Source organism: Pleuronectes platessa, chromosome 3, assembly GCF_947347685.1.
Source record: "Pleuronectes platessa chromosome 3, fPlePla1.1, whole genome shotgun sequence".
Classification (NCBI taxonomy): Eukaryota; Metazoa; Chordata; class Actinopteri; order Pleuronectiformes; family Pleuronectidae; genus Pleuronectes; species Pleuronectes platessa.
In genome coordinates, this window is record NC_070628.1 from 4,905,879 (window position 1) to 4,923,494 (window position 17,616).

The following is a 17,616-nucleotide window of genomic DNA, read 5'->3' on the forward strand; positions in this document are numbered from 1 at the left end:
AAAGAGCAGTCAGAAGCAGGGGTTGTGGTGAATATAACATATGAGGTTTATTTATAAGTTGAGGGGAAAAGGGAGGAGGGCGCACAAAGGTAACTCAGCACAATTCACCGGACTGGCAGTTGGTGTCTGGGATTCCGTCGGGCTCTTCCTGGTCCAACGAGAGAGAGTCAGCAATTAATCCTCTTCATTCACAAACATTCACTGATTCACTCCACCTGTGAGGGACAATCAGAGCCACCTGGGGGGGAGGAGTTCCCTTGATGATCCTCTCGAGTAGTACCGCCCATCCAACACCACGCCCCTTAGCTTCCTCTGCCTGGCTGTCCTCAGCCATGTGGGGCACTGCTCACCGGCTGGGTCCTCACAAGCATTAGTCTCTTATTAATCATGGAAGTGTTGTTGGGACCTGGTATTTGTGAACTACAGTTCGGCCTACATGGTTCATCAAATCCTATCCAAGTGTTTCTGTGTTCGGGAGACAAGCAGAGCCTGAAGAACTCAGTCTCCCAGGGTGCTTCAACGTCACACAGAGGTGTGAAATTGGACCTTTCAACCACTATTGGTCACTTTGGGTCCCATGACCCATGAGGTCACCAGGCCAATATAAGCAAAGTACCCTCTCTTCTTCCTCTTTCGACTCAACTCCTTCTACTCTACTCTCTGAGAGGAGCTCATCTCTCTTTCTGCACAACTTCCATGGAGGAGAGTTGCAGGTCTCCAGCTCACACAGCAAGGGAAACCTCCTCCCTACCCAAGCTCTACCAACCTTCAAGCAGGCCTGCCTGGAGCAGACTGCTTAAACCTTCCAAAAGTCAGCGTCTCGAGAGCCTGCCTAAGAACTTCAACACAAGAGCTGCATCACACAGCAGAACCACAAACACAGGAGCCACAAACCAGCAAGACGACTTCACTGGACTTCAAACAGCACATCAACCTGTTTTCCCTTTTCCTGAACTGGTAACACAACTGGACCTAATAATTATTCTAGGCTAAGCAAACACTGTTTATTCGATTCTTTGTGATGTTGATTTGTGTTGCTGTGATATTTTGGATACAAGTTATTTGAAAGAAATTGTTAGTTTTGTAATGCTCTTCACAGTCTTTCTTTGCATGCTACTAGCTAATTTCCATATCCTGGCACCAACACACACACACACCAACACACATACACACACACACATCTCCCCACACACCTCTCTGACCCCTGCTAAATGTCGTAAACATACCAGAGGTGATGGTTTATTGCCTTCATAGTGGTCAGCTGCCATTTTGAAAGCACACTCACTCACACAGACACACACACGCATACTCACATACACACCTTTATATATAGTTAGTACACCTTTAGTAGTTATGGTAGCATTGCATGGCGCAACGCTTCTCCTCCCACAAATTGTCGCACATTCACGAGACCAACAAATAAACCTGTGGAATTACGTCGATTGGTGTGCTATTATTCCGATTTTTGATTCGTCCCCCGGTTCGCACAAAAATCGCGATAACGTGGCCAAAAACGTACAATGGGACGCAAGCTCGCTCTACCAAAAGAGCGAGAGGCTGAAAATCAGTGTTTTTAGACCCTTTTTTCGTCACTAAAACTGCTCTCAAATCCCCAAACAGAGGTCCTCAGACATGATTTTTAGATATTTGAGGTGGTGAGATTGTTTCCTTCGCAGACATGTCACTCTCGAATCTCTCGGACCTGTGCTTATATGCGCATCGAAAAATCGAGTAATTATTTCCGGATCGATCTCTCATTGGAGCCCCATGTTAATTCTGAAGATTTTTCTGAAAAGATTTAAACTGAAAAATAAAACGTAAATTGCTCCCACGGCCCCATTTCTCAGCTCTCGAGAATAAAAAATATATCTGGTTGTAGTGTAAACTCTTGTGATTCTCAATATTTTCATTTTCCAGATAGGACCTATAGTTTTTGAGTAACAAGTATTTGTTTGATGACGGTGCTAGAGTGTGAAAAAATGTCTCTTCCATTAAAAGTAATGATAAGTCTCGGAGGAGAATTTTTTAAATGAGAAGTACGTATCTAAACTGCTAACACGGCCTCATTTTTGACTCTTAACAATAATATAGATATGTACTTGTTCGTCCAAGCCTTGTGATTCTCACGGTGTTTTCATTTTTCAGATAGGAGTTATAGTTTTTGAATTAGAGCATTTTGTTCGGGACGTTCTCCTGAGGTCTGATGTCTCCCTCTCTCACGTCGCACCTGGCGTAATCAGGGAGTCACACACGCAGAGGGAGGGGGGACAGAGGGGGAGGGGGGACAGTGAGATCTATTTATAGACTTCACAGGTGTTAATCAACACAGCAGGTAGTGCAGTCAGAGGAGCAGAGGGACAGTAACTTGACATCGCGTGTTCCAGTCCTAATGTTGGTAAGATACAAACATTGAGTTTCTTTCTTTGTCTTTCAGGGGGGAACTGTTGAATTCTTTAAATAATCAACTGTCAATGATATCTTAAGTCAATGTGTTCATTTTCCAGATAGGACTTATAGTTTTTGAGTTACAAGGTTTTGTTTGGAGGAGAATTATGAAATGAGAAGTATGTTTCTAAACTGCTCTTACGGCCTCATTTTTTGGCTCTAAACAATAATATAGATATGTACTTGTTCGTCCAAGCCTTGTCATTCTTACGGTGTTTTCATTTCTTGGATAGGAGTTATAGATTTTGTATTAGAGCATTTTGTTCGGGACCTTCTCCTGAGGTCTGATGTCTCCCTCTCATTCTCGCACACCTGCGGTAATCAGTGAGTTACACACGCTGAGGAGGGGGGCCAAATGGGGGAAGGGGAGAGTGAGATCTATAAATAAACTACTGCACAGGTGTTAATCAACACTGTAGGTGGTAAAGCAGAGGGACAGTGACCCAGAGGTTGTCGGTTCAAGTCCCAGTGTGGGTGAGAGTTGAACATTGATTTTTTTTCTTTGTCTTTCAGGGGGGGAACTGTTTTACTACAATGTGATTGGCTCTACATCAGATTCCTGTATTAGTGTGTATGAAGTGACAATGATAGCGCCACCTGGTGGTCGGTGTGAAAATGAAGTTTAAGCAATCGTCCCCAAAATCCTGTCACATGATAAGAGGCCTGACCTGAAGAGATCTATGAGTGTGTATGCAGTGTTAGTGATAGCGCCACCTACTGATCAAGTCTGTCGCTCTCTCTTTTATACCAGCCAGTTTCTCTCTCTCTCTGGGTCTGTCTCTCTCTCTCTTAAAGCAGCCAGTCTGTTTCTCTCTCTTTCTCTCTCTCTCTCTCTCTCTCTCTCTCTCTCTTTCTATTTTATACAAGCCAATCTCTCTCTCTCTGTCCCGCTCTCTCTCTGTCCCGCTCTCTCTCTGGGTCTATCTCTCTGGGTCTCTCTCTCTGTCTCTCTCTCTCAAATTGACACAGTCTGTCTCTCTTCCCCCCCAAAAAAAGCGTCTCTTTTCGAGCCGGCAAATTCTAGGCACCCATTCGAAATTTCTCTGCAGGAGGAATTTTCTAGTATCCTTTTATTATCGCCATAATAAATGTTTTCTTTAACAAATGTTGCATAATTGTGAATTTTGCTCACCTCTACACTGTCAAGAACTCTTAATCCTTTAACTTTGCTCACTATTTATATGTTAATTTTAGTTATGGTTATTCATTTAATAGGATAAGAGTTCCAAATTTGTAGTGAGTACCTTTATGGAACTTTATCAATTGATATGCTATCTTATCCCTTCCTTTGAAGGGTGGTGCCCGAGGTAACTTTAATTCATTAAATTGATTATTTAATGTTAATATTTTTAATATTAATATTCAAAACAAATCTGATTCACATTTATTGAAACCCCAAAGGCACATCATGTAATGGTGTCATCTTTAATGAATGAATTGCACAACAGTGTACTGGATGTAACATAGTAAACCTAGGGTTCCATCTCCCATTGCCTTTTCAGAAGTTTCTTAGCTGTTGCTAACATGTAACTAATTTGAAACTAGAACGTTGCTCTGACAGTCCATACCTCCACCAGGGCTAATAAGTATTATGTAATATGTCAAAGCACCGTGTCCAGTTAATTATCCAGACGGTGGCAGCCACCAGATTGTAGTTTGTTCCACCACATTTTCATGATCAACCAAACCACTTTTATGCTTCTCTTATTATTATAACATGGAATCTCTAGATTGGTGTTTTGCCACGTTGATGCATTGTATTGTTTCGTGTTATGTTCTCACAACTTAAACACCATGTTTTGTGTCGTGCAATTTGCAGCACTATTTGTCATGTGCTTGCACTATCATCCCTAAAGTTTTTACCATCCACGCAGTCAGTCAGACCTCAGTTTCAGCTGCAGTTTGTGCTTGTTTGCTGTCACTTGGAATTAACCATATACGCATTGAGTTAAGTTTGTGGGAGACTTCCTGTGTGTGTTCTTCCGTTGGCCACGTCCCACCCCTCCAAAAAATGTCATGGTGTCAGTTCAGTTGTTTTTGTGTAATCCTGATAATTTACAAACTCAAACACTAATGATTTGTGGCATATATATGTGCCATTTTTATTGTTTCTATTTATATTTTGAAAAATAGAGGGTTCTAAGGTTCTTTGTTTTAGTGTCTATGGAAAATAAACCTAATTTGATGTTAAAATGTTTTTCACTTCCTATCTTTTGTTGCTGTAAGAATTATAACATAATGTTGATGAACGCTGTTTGAGGAACCAGCCGAGAATGTTGTCCATGCAAAAAAATGTTTCCTCTGTGTTCGTGCCTCTCATCTAAATGCAAATTACATTTTAACTCACTGATATAGAGATTTTTACAAATACCTTCCGATAGTGCTGATTTTTTGCAGAACCTGGTTTCTGTTTATACGTTTGTAAAAACAAAGCAATTTCTAAACGATGATGTCACACTTTACTTCACACGTGCAGACTGTTGCTTTGTGTAATTAGCATACACCAGAAACAACAACAACAATGGCAGCTGTTTACCAGTTTCAGTAGTTTTGTTAGCAGTTCTTGGTCCAGTTACAAGTGTGCAGCTAAATGTATCAGCACAGCTCCACATTTCAAACATTGATCGGAGCCTGACTTGCCCAATTTGACTTGGAACACATTATTCTTCTCTGGTGTTTGGTGGATTGTTTATCATAGACTTTTTCGCCCACCTACTGGCCCAGCAAGCTCGTTTGAGTGTTTGTTGTCTGCAGTAGTTTAGACAAGGCCTTTGTCTGAAGTGATGTGCTAATTTTTGAATATCCACTAACAGGCCAGTTTGCCTGAAAGAGGAAATAGAAATGCATTTGTAGACTTGTGGTCAATCACGTTGCAACATAAACAAACAAATATAAAAAAAAAATATTAGAAATAAAAAATTTCTCATATTCGTCATAAGACTCTTTAATTACATTCAGCATAGCAGATAACATGTCAAGTAAATGCCATTACAATCAAAGTAGCCTATTAATACAAACATATAAAATAATGAATATGGTCTGAGGCAGCTTTTAATTTTGAGTAGTCACAAAGTCTGAATCACTTGTAATAACAGATGTTTGCTCAGGTGTTGTTTTGGGTGTAAAGCTGACAACATCATAGGGGCTTTGCTCTTCTTATTGGGGCTGATGTGTCTGGATCTGTGAGTAGAGAACATCTCTGCTGTTGGGGAGTTGAAGCCTGCAATAGTGACTATTTTCCTCATCTATTGGTTGAGCTGAGATGTTCTCGTACTCATGATCTGGGCTTATCTGATGAAGAGACAAGAGAACATTTTTATTTACTATTTCGGTATTTTTAAAATTCTCTAGATGAAATTAACATATGCCAAATGGAGGTCAAATGAATGGAAGGGTAAATTAAAAACTGAATTGTACTCGGAAAATAAAACATGATTCATGTACAGTATTGTAAAATATAACATTCATGGAACATATGGGACAATGCATCTCTGTTTCATTAGAACAAAGGTTGAAGCTGCTGTTTGGACTCAGTTGAACTCTCTGAATAGATGAGGACGTTTGTCTAATGGAAGAAACTGTTAAAGTTCTCTGCTTTACCTCCTCCATGTTGACAGAGGTTTCAGTTCTAGGAGACTGGATGGAAGTCTTCTTTCTTCTAGAGAGTGAAATGAATAGGTGAAGCCAGGTTAGTGTGAAAGACAATGTGAAAGTCATTGTTTTGAAGCAGAGCACAGTGATGCTCACCTGATCCACAAGAAGATGGAGGTGGGTATTACAACCAGGAGAAGAGCAACGATTCCTATGGCTGCTTGAGTCCATTTTCTTCTTCTGTGGACAGTGAGCATCTTTTGATGAGAGCTCTTTTGATGCATTTTAACTTTGCAGGAGTAGTTTCCTTCATGTTCACTGCTGACGGGGTCTAGAACCAGGTACTTGCTTTGTGTTTTTGTCAGATTCAGAGGTTGATTGTTCAAGTACCAAATGTAGTTCATGTTGTCCGTCAGAGGACAACTGGTTCTGCAGGTCAGCGTGACTCTCTGCCCCTCGGTCACCTCCTCAGAAGGACTAAACTTCACTCTCAGATCTGAAAGATGAGATTGGTCAGTTGATAAAGACGTTCCTGAACAAGTGTCTTCTAAAAAAAAACAAATAAGCAAGAAGGGTAATGGAATTAGTTTGTTGAATTAGTTGCCTTATTATTATCGATAGTAACTCTCAATAGAAAGTATGCAGGTATTTAATCTAAACACTGTACCTACCTGTGACGACCAAAGTCACCCCAGGAACAGCCGACCATTTCCCTGCATCACCTCCTATTCTGAATATGTATTCTGCTGAGTCATTCTTGTTCAGTTTATTGATTGTCAGGATGTGGAGGTTCATCACTCCATGAAACTTAATACGACTTGTGTTCCTTATCAGCTCTTCACCAGCCTCCATATCACTTCTCCTATTCTTATACCACGATTTATACTTCGGCTGCTGGTAGTGAGGATGCGAGTATTCACTGGAGATGTTCACTGAGGAACCTTGCAGAGCACAGATCCTCCTGTTGACATAATTCACTCTGAAGCAGTTTGGATCCTGAATACCTGAAAGAGAGATTTTAAACAAATCATGAAATAGTTTATCTTTCTCCTTTTTACAGGCTCTTGACTCAAATCTTTGTATGAATTATAACAGACCACAAATGGGTTCATACTCACAAACTTCATCTGAGAGCAGGTGCTCTACAGCACAGGAGTAAAGGTCAGGAGAGAAGCTGGGAACAAATTGTGGTGCCTGCTCCAATCGTCTGTTTTTGTACCATGTGATGTTTTGAGCTTCAGTCTGTGGACAGCTGGTGTTACAGGCCAGTTTGACATGCCCTTTGTCTTCAGTCTTTTGAACATGAACTTCTGTTGAGAGAGAATAAAAAAAAAACTGCTTCTCACCACTTCATCTCTGCCACGTTAATCAAGATGGGCTAATAACTTGAGTGAGCAAATAGTTACTGGATAATCCCTGCCACGTAATGATGAGTGAAAATCCATCCATGCTTTCTTTAGTTAATTTGTACACATACACACGTTTCCATTCTTGACCAGTTCATGCCTAACCTTAACCCAACCAGAACTCATATCTCATGGTCCCTAACCAGGACCTCAGTATGACCGGGCTTCAACGTGTAAGGTAACTAACGATCTCTGGTGAAACACTGTAAATCTTTTAAATTGTGAAAACATTATTTAAAGGATTTAGACCTATGGGGTTGGGAGTGTGTTTGTGTGTAATTATTTGTGAAACTTCACCTCTGGGATATGTGATGGAGCATGGCTCATCTTCTGGTCTCTGCTGATTTGAGCACATTCTGCCTTTAGCATAGGTCACAGTGAAGCAGGCTGATGTGAGAGAATCTGGACAAAAGAAAAACGACATTCTGTGGTGAACAGTTTTTCACAACTTTACAATTCAAGGCAGCAGGATACGGAGCCACATGTTGTCACTCACCCACTGAGACTTCAGGGGCTCTGAGATGCTCGTAGCCTTTGACAGCACAGGAGTATGTGACTGATTCCTCGCTGCTGATTAGCTCCTGATACCAAGGAGACAAGTCCTCATAGAGAAACTCTGTGTTCTTGTACCAGATATAGACCACAGGTCTTTCAGTCAGAGGACAACTGCTGCTGCACATCAGGGACACTGTCTTTTCTCCTGTGGCAGGAAACACCTTCACCTGCAGGTCTGAGAGGATGTTGAATAAAACAAGAATTAATGCACTGATGTTATTTTTGCAGTAATAAATTAATAAAAAAGAACTGAACCACTGTACCTGCAACAAGGAGCTGAATTTCCCCCCACTCACATTTTGTTTGTTTGTCATTAACGTCACCACAACAGTAAGTGTTTGTATCACTCTCTCTCAGATCATTGATCGTCATAGTGAAGTCGCTCTCTTCAGATATGATCACATGTTTTCCGTCTGCAACGATCTGATCTGGAACCATCTTGTTGTTCTCCCAGCGAACAGTGAACCATTTCATGCTTGATGTGGAAAGTTGAGCTGAGCAGTGTAGATCCACTGATGAACCTTTTAAGACACAGATGCTGTTTGCTCCAACCCCTTTAACAGAAAAGCATTTTTATAGTTCTTAACTTCTAGAAAATACATTTAACATTAATTCTTTTTGTAAATACCGATTTGCTGTTACATATGTGAAGAGCAGAATATGAGAAAACATTTTGAGTGTCATCTTTTTTTCTTCAAATCAATCTACAATTGACTAATATGCTGATAAACATTTTTTTATTTCTTCCGGTGCAGTTAGGATTCACAGTTAGTGTTGTAGAAATAAACGATCATTCTTACCTCAGATGTACAGGAACAAACCTATGATCACACATTCTGCTCCTGCCGACAACATGGCCAGTGTTGTCTTCAGCTTCTCAACAGAAAGTATGACTTTAAATGAAAGCTCATCAAAAATAATAATTTTAAATGGTAAAAACTATCCTGAGCAAATAAAAGACTGAAGTCAGAATGGTCTGCTTGTCTGTGTGAGACAGTTTATCAGATCTCAACTTGGAAAAAATGGTTTCCTCATAAAAAGAGTTCTATGCATTTCCTGTTGTATGTGACTCGCCTGCCAACATTCTAGATTGTGTAACTGTGGCTTCTAGATGCTGACCGTAACCTCAGTAAAACTTTGCCTTGCAGCAATGTTCTCACAACTTAAACACCATGTACATGTCGTCATGACCACAAACTTACAAGTTTCATTTGTGAGCAGCAATAGTCTCTTAATAATCATGGAGGTGTATTGGATGTAACATAATAAACCAATAGTTCCATCTCCCATTGCCTTTATACATGTTTCTTAGCTGTTGCTAACATGAAACTAATTTGAAACTAGAATGTTGCTCTGACAGTCCATACCTCCACCAAGGCTAATAAGTATTAAGTAATATGTCATAGCAGCGTGTCCAGTTATTCTCCAGACGGTGGCAGCCACCAGATTGTAGCTTGTTCCACCACATTTTCATAATCAACCAAACCCTTTTTACGCTTCTCTTATTATTATAACATGGAATCTCTATTGTATCCTGGTGCCTTCCATTACAAACTTCATCTGAGAACAAGTGCATTACACTACTGGATAATCCTTGCCAGATAGTGATGAAAGAAAATCCATCCATGCTTTCTTTAGTGAATTTGTAAACAGACAGGCCAAGGGGCAACATCATGGGCTTAGCTATGAGGGCCAATACGGAAGTGTAAAAAGCTGCAGTTCACTGGGTGGCCACTAATGGCTGGCTCCAAGAGGGAGCTTATTTCCATTGACTCCCATGTCGCTGCAAGACTTTAGAGCAGAATTAAACCTGTTTACAGCCTGGTAAAAAAATTGGTTTGAGTCTCAATCGCAAGGTTCTTCCTTCATGACAACTCTGAGGAGGGTAAATTTTTTTCGAACTCGCACGTTTTAACGATATAGAGGTTTGAAATTCACATGAGGTCACAGTCAGCGCGACGACTCCTAGCCTGCTGCCTGCTCGGCTTCACCTGAGCTAACAGGCTAATCCCCGTCAGTGAACACAAGCTGAGTCTGTGGAGAGGCTTCCACTCACATATCGGATGAATAACACGGTTTGATGCTCGGCTTGTTCTCCTGACGCACAAGTTTAAGACGTCTGTGCTCCCGTTTCTGTGGTAAGTGATGCTAACAGGACCATACAGGAGTTATTACCAATACACCTACATGAGCCGGTTCACCCAGCAGAGAGAAGCGTTAGACTTTATGAGGATGAATCTGAGACAGGAGACTGGGTGTGTCTGGAGAATAAGCTCCACCATGTAAGATATCTAATGTTATGTGAAGTTGTTTCACTCGCCAACCCATTTGACTTGACAATGTTACACAGATTCTTATTCTGCAGAAACAGATTTACTGTGATCAACTGAAACCTGAGTATTTAAAATCACATCTGCATTGTAAGAGCAGCTGTTTAAAGTAGCATTACTTGTCCTAAAGCTCTTTATTCAGAGTATTGGTGTTGTTGTGTTGTAACGTGTTACAGTGAAAACTAAACTTGTCTGCTACCTTCAGTTTTTACATCGTTAGTCGTAGGCAGACTTCACTGAATTATTGTGTTAAATATAAATAAATTATAGGAAGTGTGACTTTACTAGAATAGACAGTCTCATAGAGAACCTGAGGCTGATGTCCACCACTTATTTCCTAAGCTGAAATGATCATGATCTGATGAACTTTGAAGTAATAAACTTTTATTTTTACTATGTAAAAGTCTGTTAAGGAGTTAACCTGGCACATGTATGACTTTACATATCTGTCTATTTGTGTTGAATGTTCCTCTAGGATGTCCAACATGAGACACAACTGGAATCCAACCAGACTGAGCACTGAGTCATCACTTCAACACTGACTCCAGGTACAGACCTGTTTTCATAACTTACAAACAATCAAAGCAAAGTTTTTCACATAATACATAATGTATTAAATAATATATGCAATACTTTTATTGTGGAAGAACTCCATACTGTACATTCATTGTTTTGGTAGTGCACAGTTTAATCCAAAAGCATATTCAAATACATATTTGAATATCCACAGAAAATAAGGATACAAACTTTGTTCAGAAATAACACTTCCTTTACAACAATGCCATACTTTTATGTTTCCTATCATTTTATTAGGGACAGACGAGCCTGAAGGACACAGCTGTGCTGACCGTGTTCTGTCTCTTATGGCAAAGAAGAAAAATAAAACACTGGGGTCTTATCTAAAGTGTATCAAATCAGAAAGTAAAGATAAACGTTGTTCTAATAAGTATAATTTTTTTTAACCATCCATAATGAATATAGAAATTAACTCTATTATCCATGACACTTAGCAATGAGCCAACTCTAAACAGTTGCAGGCCATCTTTAGTTAAGGGAGGAAAACATGTGTTGTGTAGATGAAGCTGGTGCTGGTTGTCCTCATGTTGACCAGCCTGAAGCTGCAGATCTCCACCATGTTGTTGCTGAGGATAGATCAGGTGCTGCAGTTCTTCATCTAATGAAAAGAAGAAACTGACTATTAAAGAATGCTTTGTGTTTTGTATGAAGCAACACAGATTTCAGTCAGAACCAATTTAATGGGCTCTGGTTTTGTACCCTCATGGTTAAATGCACATATTGTAAGTCACTTTGGATAAAAGAACTGAAAGATATAAAACATTGTACAATAGATACAATGTCTTTCTACCTCATATTGTAATTTTCAAGGTGATAATCTCCCACAGAGCTGTTGATAACAGTCCACATCAAGTCTCTCCACTTCCCTCAGTGTGAAAACATAATTATATAATTAATAAGAAATGTTTACAGCACTGGTGTGTGGAGATTATAATCATATCTAATCTGTCTAATTCACTCTTAAATTCCATAACAGGCTAAATAAACGAAGTGGCAATAGTAATTGAGGTTATACCAGCCTGTATCAGAACATTTGTGAAACATATAGTTACTATCCCATGCAACTTACACATGTAGCGTATTGATATTAACTCATTAAAATAAAAATCAAGTCAAAACCAAACACACGACTCTGTAGTTAACTTGCTTCAATCTGTTCATTAAACGTATTAAAGAAACGGTAACTTTTATAACAATTACATATTAAAAACCACTTGACGCATGTAAGCATATGTTTATGATGATAGATAAAGCAATAGGTTTTGTTTTTGTATAGTTTCAAGGCTACTTACCTCTAGTTCATGGTAAATATCGAGACCAGACGGTAGCAGCTACAGCGCAGCGCTAGCCGGTTAGCACCGGCATGTAGCATGTCGTGGGTAGCATAGCTCCGTAGCCTAAGCTAAACAGGAAACATAGAGCTCTGCTGGCATCGCTCAGCTGTGAGTCTTCACTTGCGCTCCTCGTTCTTGCCCATTTATTGGTTAGCCAGGAACTAGGAGGAGTCAGCCCCGGCCAGATGGCACCTGGTGAACGCCTACTACTGGCCTCATTTTCACTTTGCAGAAACCAACGGGTGATGTCACGGACCATCCGTTCATTTATATATACAGTCTATGATACACACACACACACGTTTCCATTCTTGACCAATTCATGCCTAACCTTAACCCAACCATAATTCATATCTCATGGTCCCTAACCAGGACCTCAGTATGACTGGGCTTCAACGCTGCATAAGGACACAGAAATAGATAAATAAATACAAAAAATTTGTAAACAAATAAATGTGGTAATATATTTAAGACATTTATTTACACATTTCTGTATTCATATCCTCACTTATTAATGTAATTATTTATACATTCATTTATTTATACTTAAGTCATGTATCTTCCTCCATAGTTTGGTTGATTGTTGATCACAGACTTTTTCAGCCACCTACTGGCCCAGCAAGTTTGTTGTCTGCAGTTGTTTAGACAAGGCCTTTGTCTGTAGTGATGTGCTAATTTTAGAGGTCCACTTGTCACGGTTTGAGGAAGGAGATGGACCCAGGATGCAGAGGTTATAACAGAAAAGCTATTTAATATAAAAGATATCTTAAAACAAGACAACAAAACATGAACACTAACAGGTAACCACAGGCGACGAGGCGCACAGAAAACAAGGAAAGATAAGCAGGGGAAGCTGGACGAGACAGCAGGACAAGACAAACCATATATGACAACGTGTAAAAACGAGTAACGAACCGACAAAGGGCAAAAGGGAACACAAATAGAGACACAGGGAAGGCTGGGGTAACTAGCCACAGGTGCAACACATGAGGACTGGGAAAGACAATCACCAAGACAGGAAGTGACACACCCGAGAAGCTGGAACAAGACACAAGGAAAGAGGCTACAAAGTAAAACAGGAAACGGAAAACACAAAGAGACAGAAATCCATAAACTAAAATGACCGAACGTCACAGTACCCCCCCGTCAAGGACCGGATTCTAGACTGTCCAAAATGTGAACCGAGACGTGAGGGAGGAGGGGGGAACCGGAGGATCAGGGTCTTCGAGCCGACGGCTCCGTGGCCGCTCAGGGGCTGAGCACAGAGGCTCGGGAGGACGGCACCCTCAAGGGACAGAGTTCTCAGGCTCAGGAGGGCAGCCCCGTGGCTGTTCAAGGGCAGAGTTCTGAGGCCCGGGAGGGCGGTCAGGAGCCAAGCACGGCAGCTCTTCAGGCAGGCGGCCCGAAGACCGGTCAGGGTCAGAGGGCAAGAGCTCCGACCTCAGCCCCGGATGTGGGGCAGGAGCTGGCACCGCAAGGATCTCTGACGCCGGAACCAGAGTGGCGTTTGCCGGGACCCTTTGGCGTGGGACAGGGACAGGAGCAGGGACTGGAGCTGGCACCGCGAAGACCTCTGACGCCAGAACCAGAGTGGTGTCTGAAGGAACCTCTGGCGTGGGACAGGGACTGGGGCTGGCACCGTGAGGACCTCCGACGCCGGAACCAGAGTGGCATCTGCCGGGACCTTCCGGCGCGGGACAGGGACTTAGGCTGGCACTGGGAGGATCTCCAACGCCGAAACCAGAGTGGCGTCTGCCGGTACCCTCTGGCATGGGATAGGAGCGGGCACCGCGAAGACCTCCGACGCCGGAACACATGGGACGTCAGCCAGGAGCCTCCGGCGCGGGGCAGGGACCGGAGCAGGTGCCGCGAGGACCTCCGACGCAGAGACACAGGGGACGACAGGGTGGAACCTCCGGCGCAGAGCAGGGACCGGTACAGCCGCTGCTGTGAGAACCTCTGATGTCAGAAGAGAAGTGACGTCAGATGGGAACCTCCGCCGCGGAGCAGGGACTGGAGCCGATGCCGGTCTGAGGACCTCTGAAGTCGGAGAATGAGAGACATCAGCTGAGAGCCTCTGGCAGGGACTGGGAAAGCTGCCGCTGTGAGAACCTCTGACGTCAGAAGAGAAGAGACGTCAGACAGGAAACTCCGGCGCGGAGCAGGGACTGGAGCCGAGACCACTGTGAGGGCCTCTGACGTCGGAGGATGAGAGACGACAGACGGGAACCGGCGACGCGGAGCCGGGACTGGAACGGACGCAGCTGTGAGGACCACTGACGTCGGAGAATGAGAGACATCAGCTGGGAGCCGCCGGCGCGGAGCACGAAGAGAATGGGACTCAGGGTGGACTTGAGGCTGGTCCCTGGGAGCCCGCTGTAGAGAAGAAAGGCTCCCGCTGTGGACGCCCCCTCTAAAACGTCCGCAACCCACCACAGGAAACCTGTTGAGGTTGCGGGGTCCCCAAAAGGCCCTGCCGCTTCCAGCGTACAGGACTACGGCTGGAGGGTGGTGCCTGCAAGCTGGCCTTAGAGATGCGGGGGCACTGCTCCGACCTCTGCCACCAACCGCAGACCTCCACTGCAGGCTGCGGGGTCCACCAAGGGCCAGGCGGGTTCCCTCAAACGGGTTAGAGGATGGGACTGCAGTGCTGCGCATCTTCCTCAACCTCTCCTGCACCTCGGGAGGTATGGCACGGTGTGGCTCACCCAAGGGCGATCTTTCAGCCAGGCCTCCATCACCAAGATCTCCTCCAGGGTCTCCGCAGTGTCTGGGCCTCCCCACTCCAGTTCAGACACCAGAGAATCAAAATAATAAACTCTTTCAAAAACTAAACTAACCTCTGCCGAGTCCATATTTTTGGTCGGTTCGTTCTGTCACGGTTTGAGGAAGGAGATGGACCCAGCATGCAGAGGTTATAACAAAAAAGCTATTTAATATAAAATGAGTCTTAAAACAAAACAAAAACCAAACATGAACACTAACAAGTAACCACTGGCGACAAGGCCCACGGAGAACAAGGAAAGATAAGCAGGGGAAGCTGGACGAGACAGCAGGACAAGACAAACCATATACGACAACGTGTAGAAACGAGTAAAGAACTGACAAAGGGTAAAAGGGAACACAGAGGCTTAAATAGAGACACAGGGAAGGCTGGGGTAACTAGCCACAGGTGCAACACATGAGGACTGGGAAAGACAATCACCAAGACAGGAAGTGACACACCAAAGAAGCTGGAACAAGACACAAGGAAAGAGTGACTACAAAATAAAACAGGAAACAGCAAACACAAAGAGACAGAAATCCACAAACTAAAATGACCTAACGTCACACCACTAACATACCAGTTTGCCTGAAAGAGGAAATAGAAATGCATTTGTTGACTTGTGGTCAATCATGTTGCAACATAAAAAAACTAATATAAAAAAAAACATTTATTAGAAATATAGCTTTGTTTTTCTCATTTTTATTCATAAGACTCTTTAATTACATTCAGCATAGCAGGTAACATGTCAAGGAAATGCCATTACAATCAAAGTAGCCTATTAATACAAACATATAAAATAATGAATATGGTCTGAGGCAGCTTTTAATTTTGAGTAGTCACAAAGTCTGAATCACTTGTAATAACAGGTGTTGTTTTGGGTGTAAAGCTGACAACACCATAGGGGCTTTGCTCTTCTTCTTGGGGCTGATGTGGCTGGATCTGTGAGTAGAGAGCATCTCTGTTGTTGGGGAATTGGATGCTGCTTTAGAGAATATCATCCTCCTCTATTGGTTGAGCCGAGATGTCGTCGTACTCATGATCTGGGCTTATCTGATTAAGAGACAAGAGAAACATTTTTAGTGACTATTTCTATGTATTTAAAAGGCTTTTGATGAAATTATCAGATTCCAAACCGAGGTCAAATGAATGGGAGGATTCAATATAGCTGCATTTGCCTGGAATAACCCTTGATGTATATTAAATTAATAACTGAAATGGACTGAGAAAATAAAAAATAAATTTATGTACAGTATTGTAAAATATAACATTCATGGAACATATGGGACAATGCATCTCTGTTTCATTAGAACAATGGTTGAAGCTGCTAGTTGGACTCAGTTGAACTCTCTGAATAGATGAGGACGTTTGTCTATTGGAAGAAACTGTTAAAATTCTCTGCTTTACCTCCTCCAAGTTGACAGAGGTTTCAGTTCTAGGAGACTGGATGGAAGTCTTCCTTCTTCTAGAGAGTGAAATGAATAGGTGAAGCCCGGTTAGTGTGAAAGAGAATGTGAAAGTCATTGTTTTGAAGCAGAGCACAGTGATGCTCACCTAATCCAGAAGAAGATGGAGATGGGTATTACAACCAGGAGAAGAACAACGATTCTTATGGTTGCTTGAGTCCATTTTCTTCTTCTGTGGACAGTGAGCATCTTTTGATGAGAGCTCTTTTGGAGCATTTTAACTTTGCAGGAGTAGTTTCCTTCATGTTCACTGCTGACGGGGTCTAGAACCAGGTACTTGCTTTGTGTTTTTGTCAGATTCACTGGTTGATTGTTCAAATACCAAATGTAGTTCATGTTGTCCGTCAGAGGACAACTGGTTCTGCAGGTCAGCGTGACTCTCTGCCCCTCGGTCACCTCCTCAGAAGGACTAAACTTCACTCTCAGATCTGAAAGATGAGATTGGTCAGTTGATAAAGACGTTCCTGAACAAGTGTCTTCTAAAACAACCCAAATAAGCAAGAAGGGTAAATGGAATTAGTTTGTTGAATTATTTGCCTTATTATTATCGATAGTAACTCTCTATAGAAAGTATGCAGGTATTTAATCTAAACACTGTACCTACCTGTGACGACCAAAGTCACCCCAGGAACAGCCGACCATTTCCCTGCATCACTTCCTATTCTGAATATGTGTTCTGCTGAGTCATTCTTGTTCAGTTTATTGATTGTCAGGATGTGGCGGTTCATCATTTCATGAAACTTAATACGATCTGTATTCCTTATCAGCTCTTCACCAGCCGCCATGTCACTTCTCCTATTCTTATACCACAATTTATACTTCGGCTGCTGGTAGTGAGGATGCGAGTATTCACTGGAGATGTTCACTGGGGAACCTTGCAGAGCACAGATCCTCCTGTTGACATAATTCACTGTGAAGCAGTTTTGATCTTGAACACCTGAAACAGAGATTTTAAACAAATCATTAAACAGTTTATCTTTCCAACTTTTACAGGCTCTTGACTCAAATCTTTTATGAATAATAACAGACCACAAACGGGCTCATACTCACAAACTTCATCTGAGAACAAGTGCTCTACAGCACAGGAGTAAGAGTCAGGAGAGGAGATAGGAACTGATCGTGGTGGTGGCCCCCATCGTCTATTTTTGT

The 17,616-nt window shown here is 42.3% G+C and overlaps 2 protein-coding genes and 1 long non-coding RNA gene across 5 annotated transcripts; 1 reads left to right on the forward strand and 2 right to left on the reverse strand.

The window, feature by feature from the left end:
- The first annotated feature begins 350 nt into the window (after positions 1-350).
- LOC128437206 (uncharacterized) lies at positions 351-12,028 on the forward strand. Of its 2 annotated transcripts, none has more exons than XR_008338176.1 (3): positions 351-957; positions 10,803-10,875; positions 11,141-12,028. It is a non-coding gene; the product is annotated as an uncharacterized LOC128437206 (long non-coding RNA). The 2 variants fall into 2 exon arrangements; XR_008338177.1 differs by lacking the exon at positions 351-957 and adding an exon at positions 10,122-10,135.
- LOC128437203 (contactin-5-like) lies at positions 5,379-17,398 on the reverse strand. 2 transcript variants are annotated; one of them, XM_053419259.1, is made up of 4 exons: positions 17,072-17,398; positions 16,556-16,895; positions 6,046-6,103; positions 5,379-5,736 (listed from the first exon to the last, which is right to left on the reverse strand). In XM_053419259.1, the coding sequence occupies exons 1-4, from the start codon at positions 17,250-17,252 to the stop codon at positions 5,602-5,604; spliced, it is 714 nt and encodes a 237-aa protein (XP_053275234.1). In that variant the 5' UTR covers positions 17,253-17,398; the 3' UTR covers positions 5,379-5,601. The 2 variants fall into 2 exon arrangements, with proteins under 2 accessions (XP_053275234.1, XP_053275235.1); XM_053419260.1 differs by lacking the exons at positions 5,379-5,736; positions 6,046-6,103 and adding exons at positions 15,715-16,054; positions 16,409-16,466.
- Positions 7,356-9,028, reverse strand: LOC128437205 (uncharacterized). Its single transcript, XM_053419261.1, has 4 exons — positions 8,798-9,028; positions 8,261-8,551; positions 7,939-8,172; positions 7,356-7,844 (listed from the first exon to the last, which is right to left on the reverse strand). The coding sequence occupies exons 2-4, from the start codon at positions 8,469-8,471 to the stop codon at positions 7,657-7,659; spliced, it is 633 nt and encodes a 210-aa protein (XP_053275236.1). The 5' UTR covers positions 8,472-8,551; positions 8,798-9,028; the 3' UTR covers positions 7,356-7,656.
- Positions 17,399-17,616: the final 218 nt, after the last annotated feature.

Excerpts from the sequence above, each read along its gene's own strand:
- LOC128437203 (XM_053419259.1), bottom strand. The coding sequence starts at position 17,252 with ATGGCGGCTGGTGAAGAGCTGATAAGGAATACAGATCGTATTAAGTTT. Across the intron at positions 6,104-16,555 it reads TCCATCTTCTTCTGGATTAG|AAGAAAGAAGACTTCCATCC; the intron begins GTGAGCATCACT and ends TTCACTCTCTAG. Across the intron at positions 5,737-6,045 it reads CCTCTGTCAACATGGAGGAG|ATAAGCCCAGATCATGAGTA; the intron begins GTAAAGCAGAGA and ends TCTCTTCATCAG.
- LOC128437205 (XM_053419261.1), bottom strand. The coding sequence starts at position 8,471 with ATGAAATGGTTCACTGTTCGCTGGGAGAACAACAAGATGGTTCCAGAT. Across the intron at positions 8,173-8,260 it reads AATTCAGCTCCTTGTTGCAG|ACCTGCAGGTGAAGGTGTTT; the intron begins GTACAGTGGTTC and ends ACATCCTCTCAG. Across the intron at positions 7,845-7,938 it reads AGCCCCTGAAGTCTCAGTGG|ATTCTCTCACATCAGCCTGC; the intron begins GTGAGTGACAAC and ends TCTTTTGTCCAG.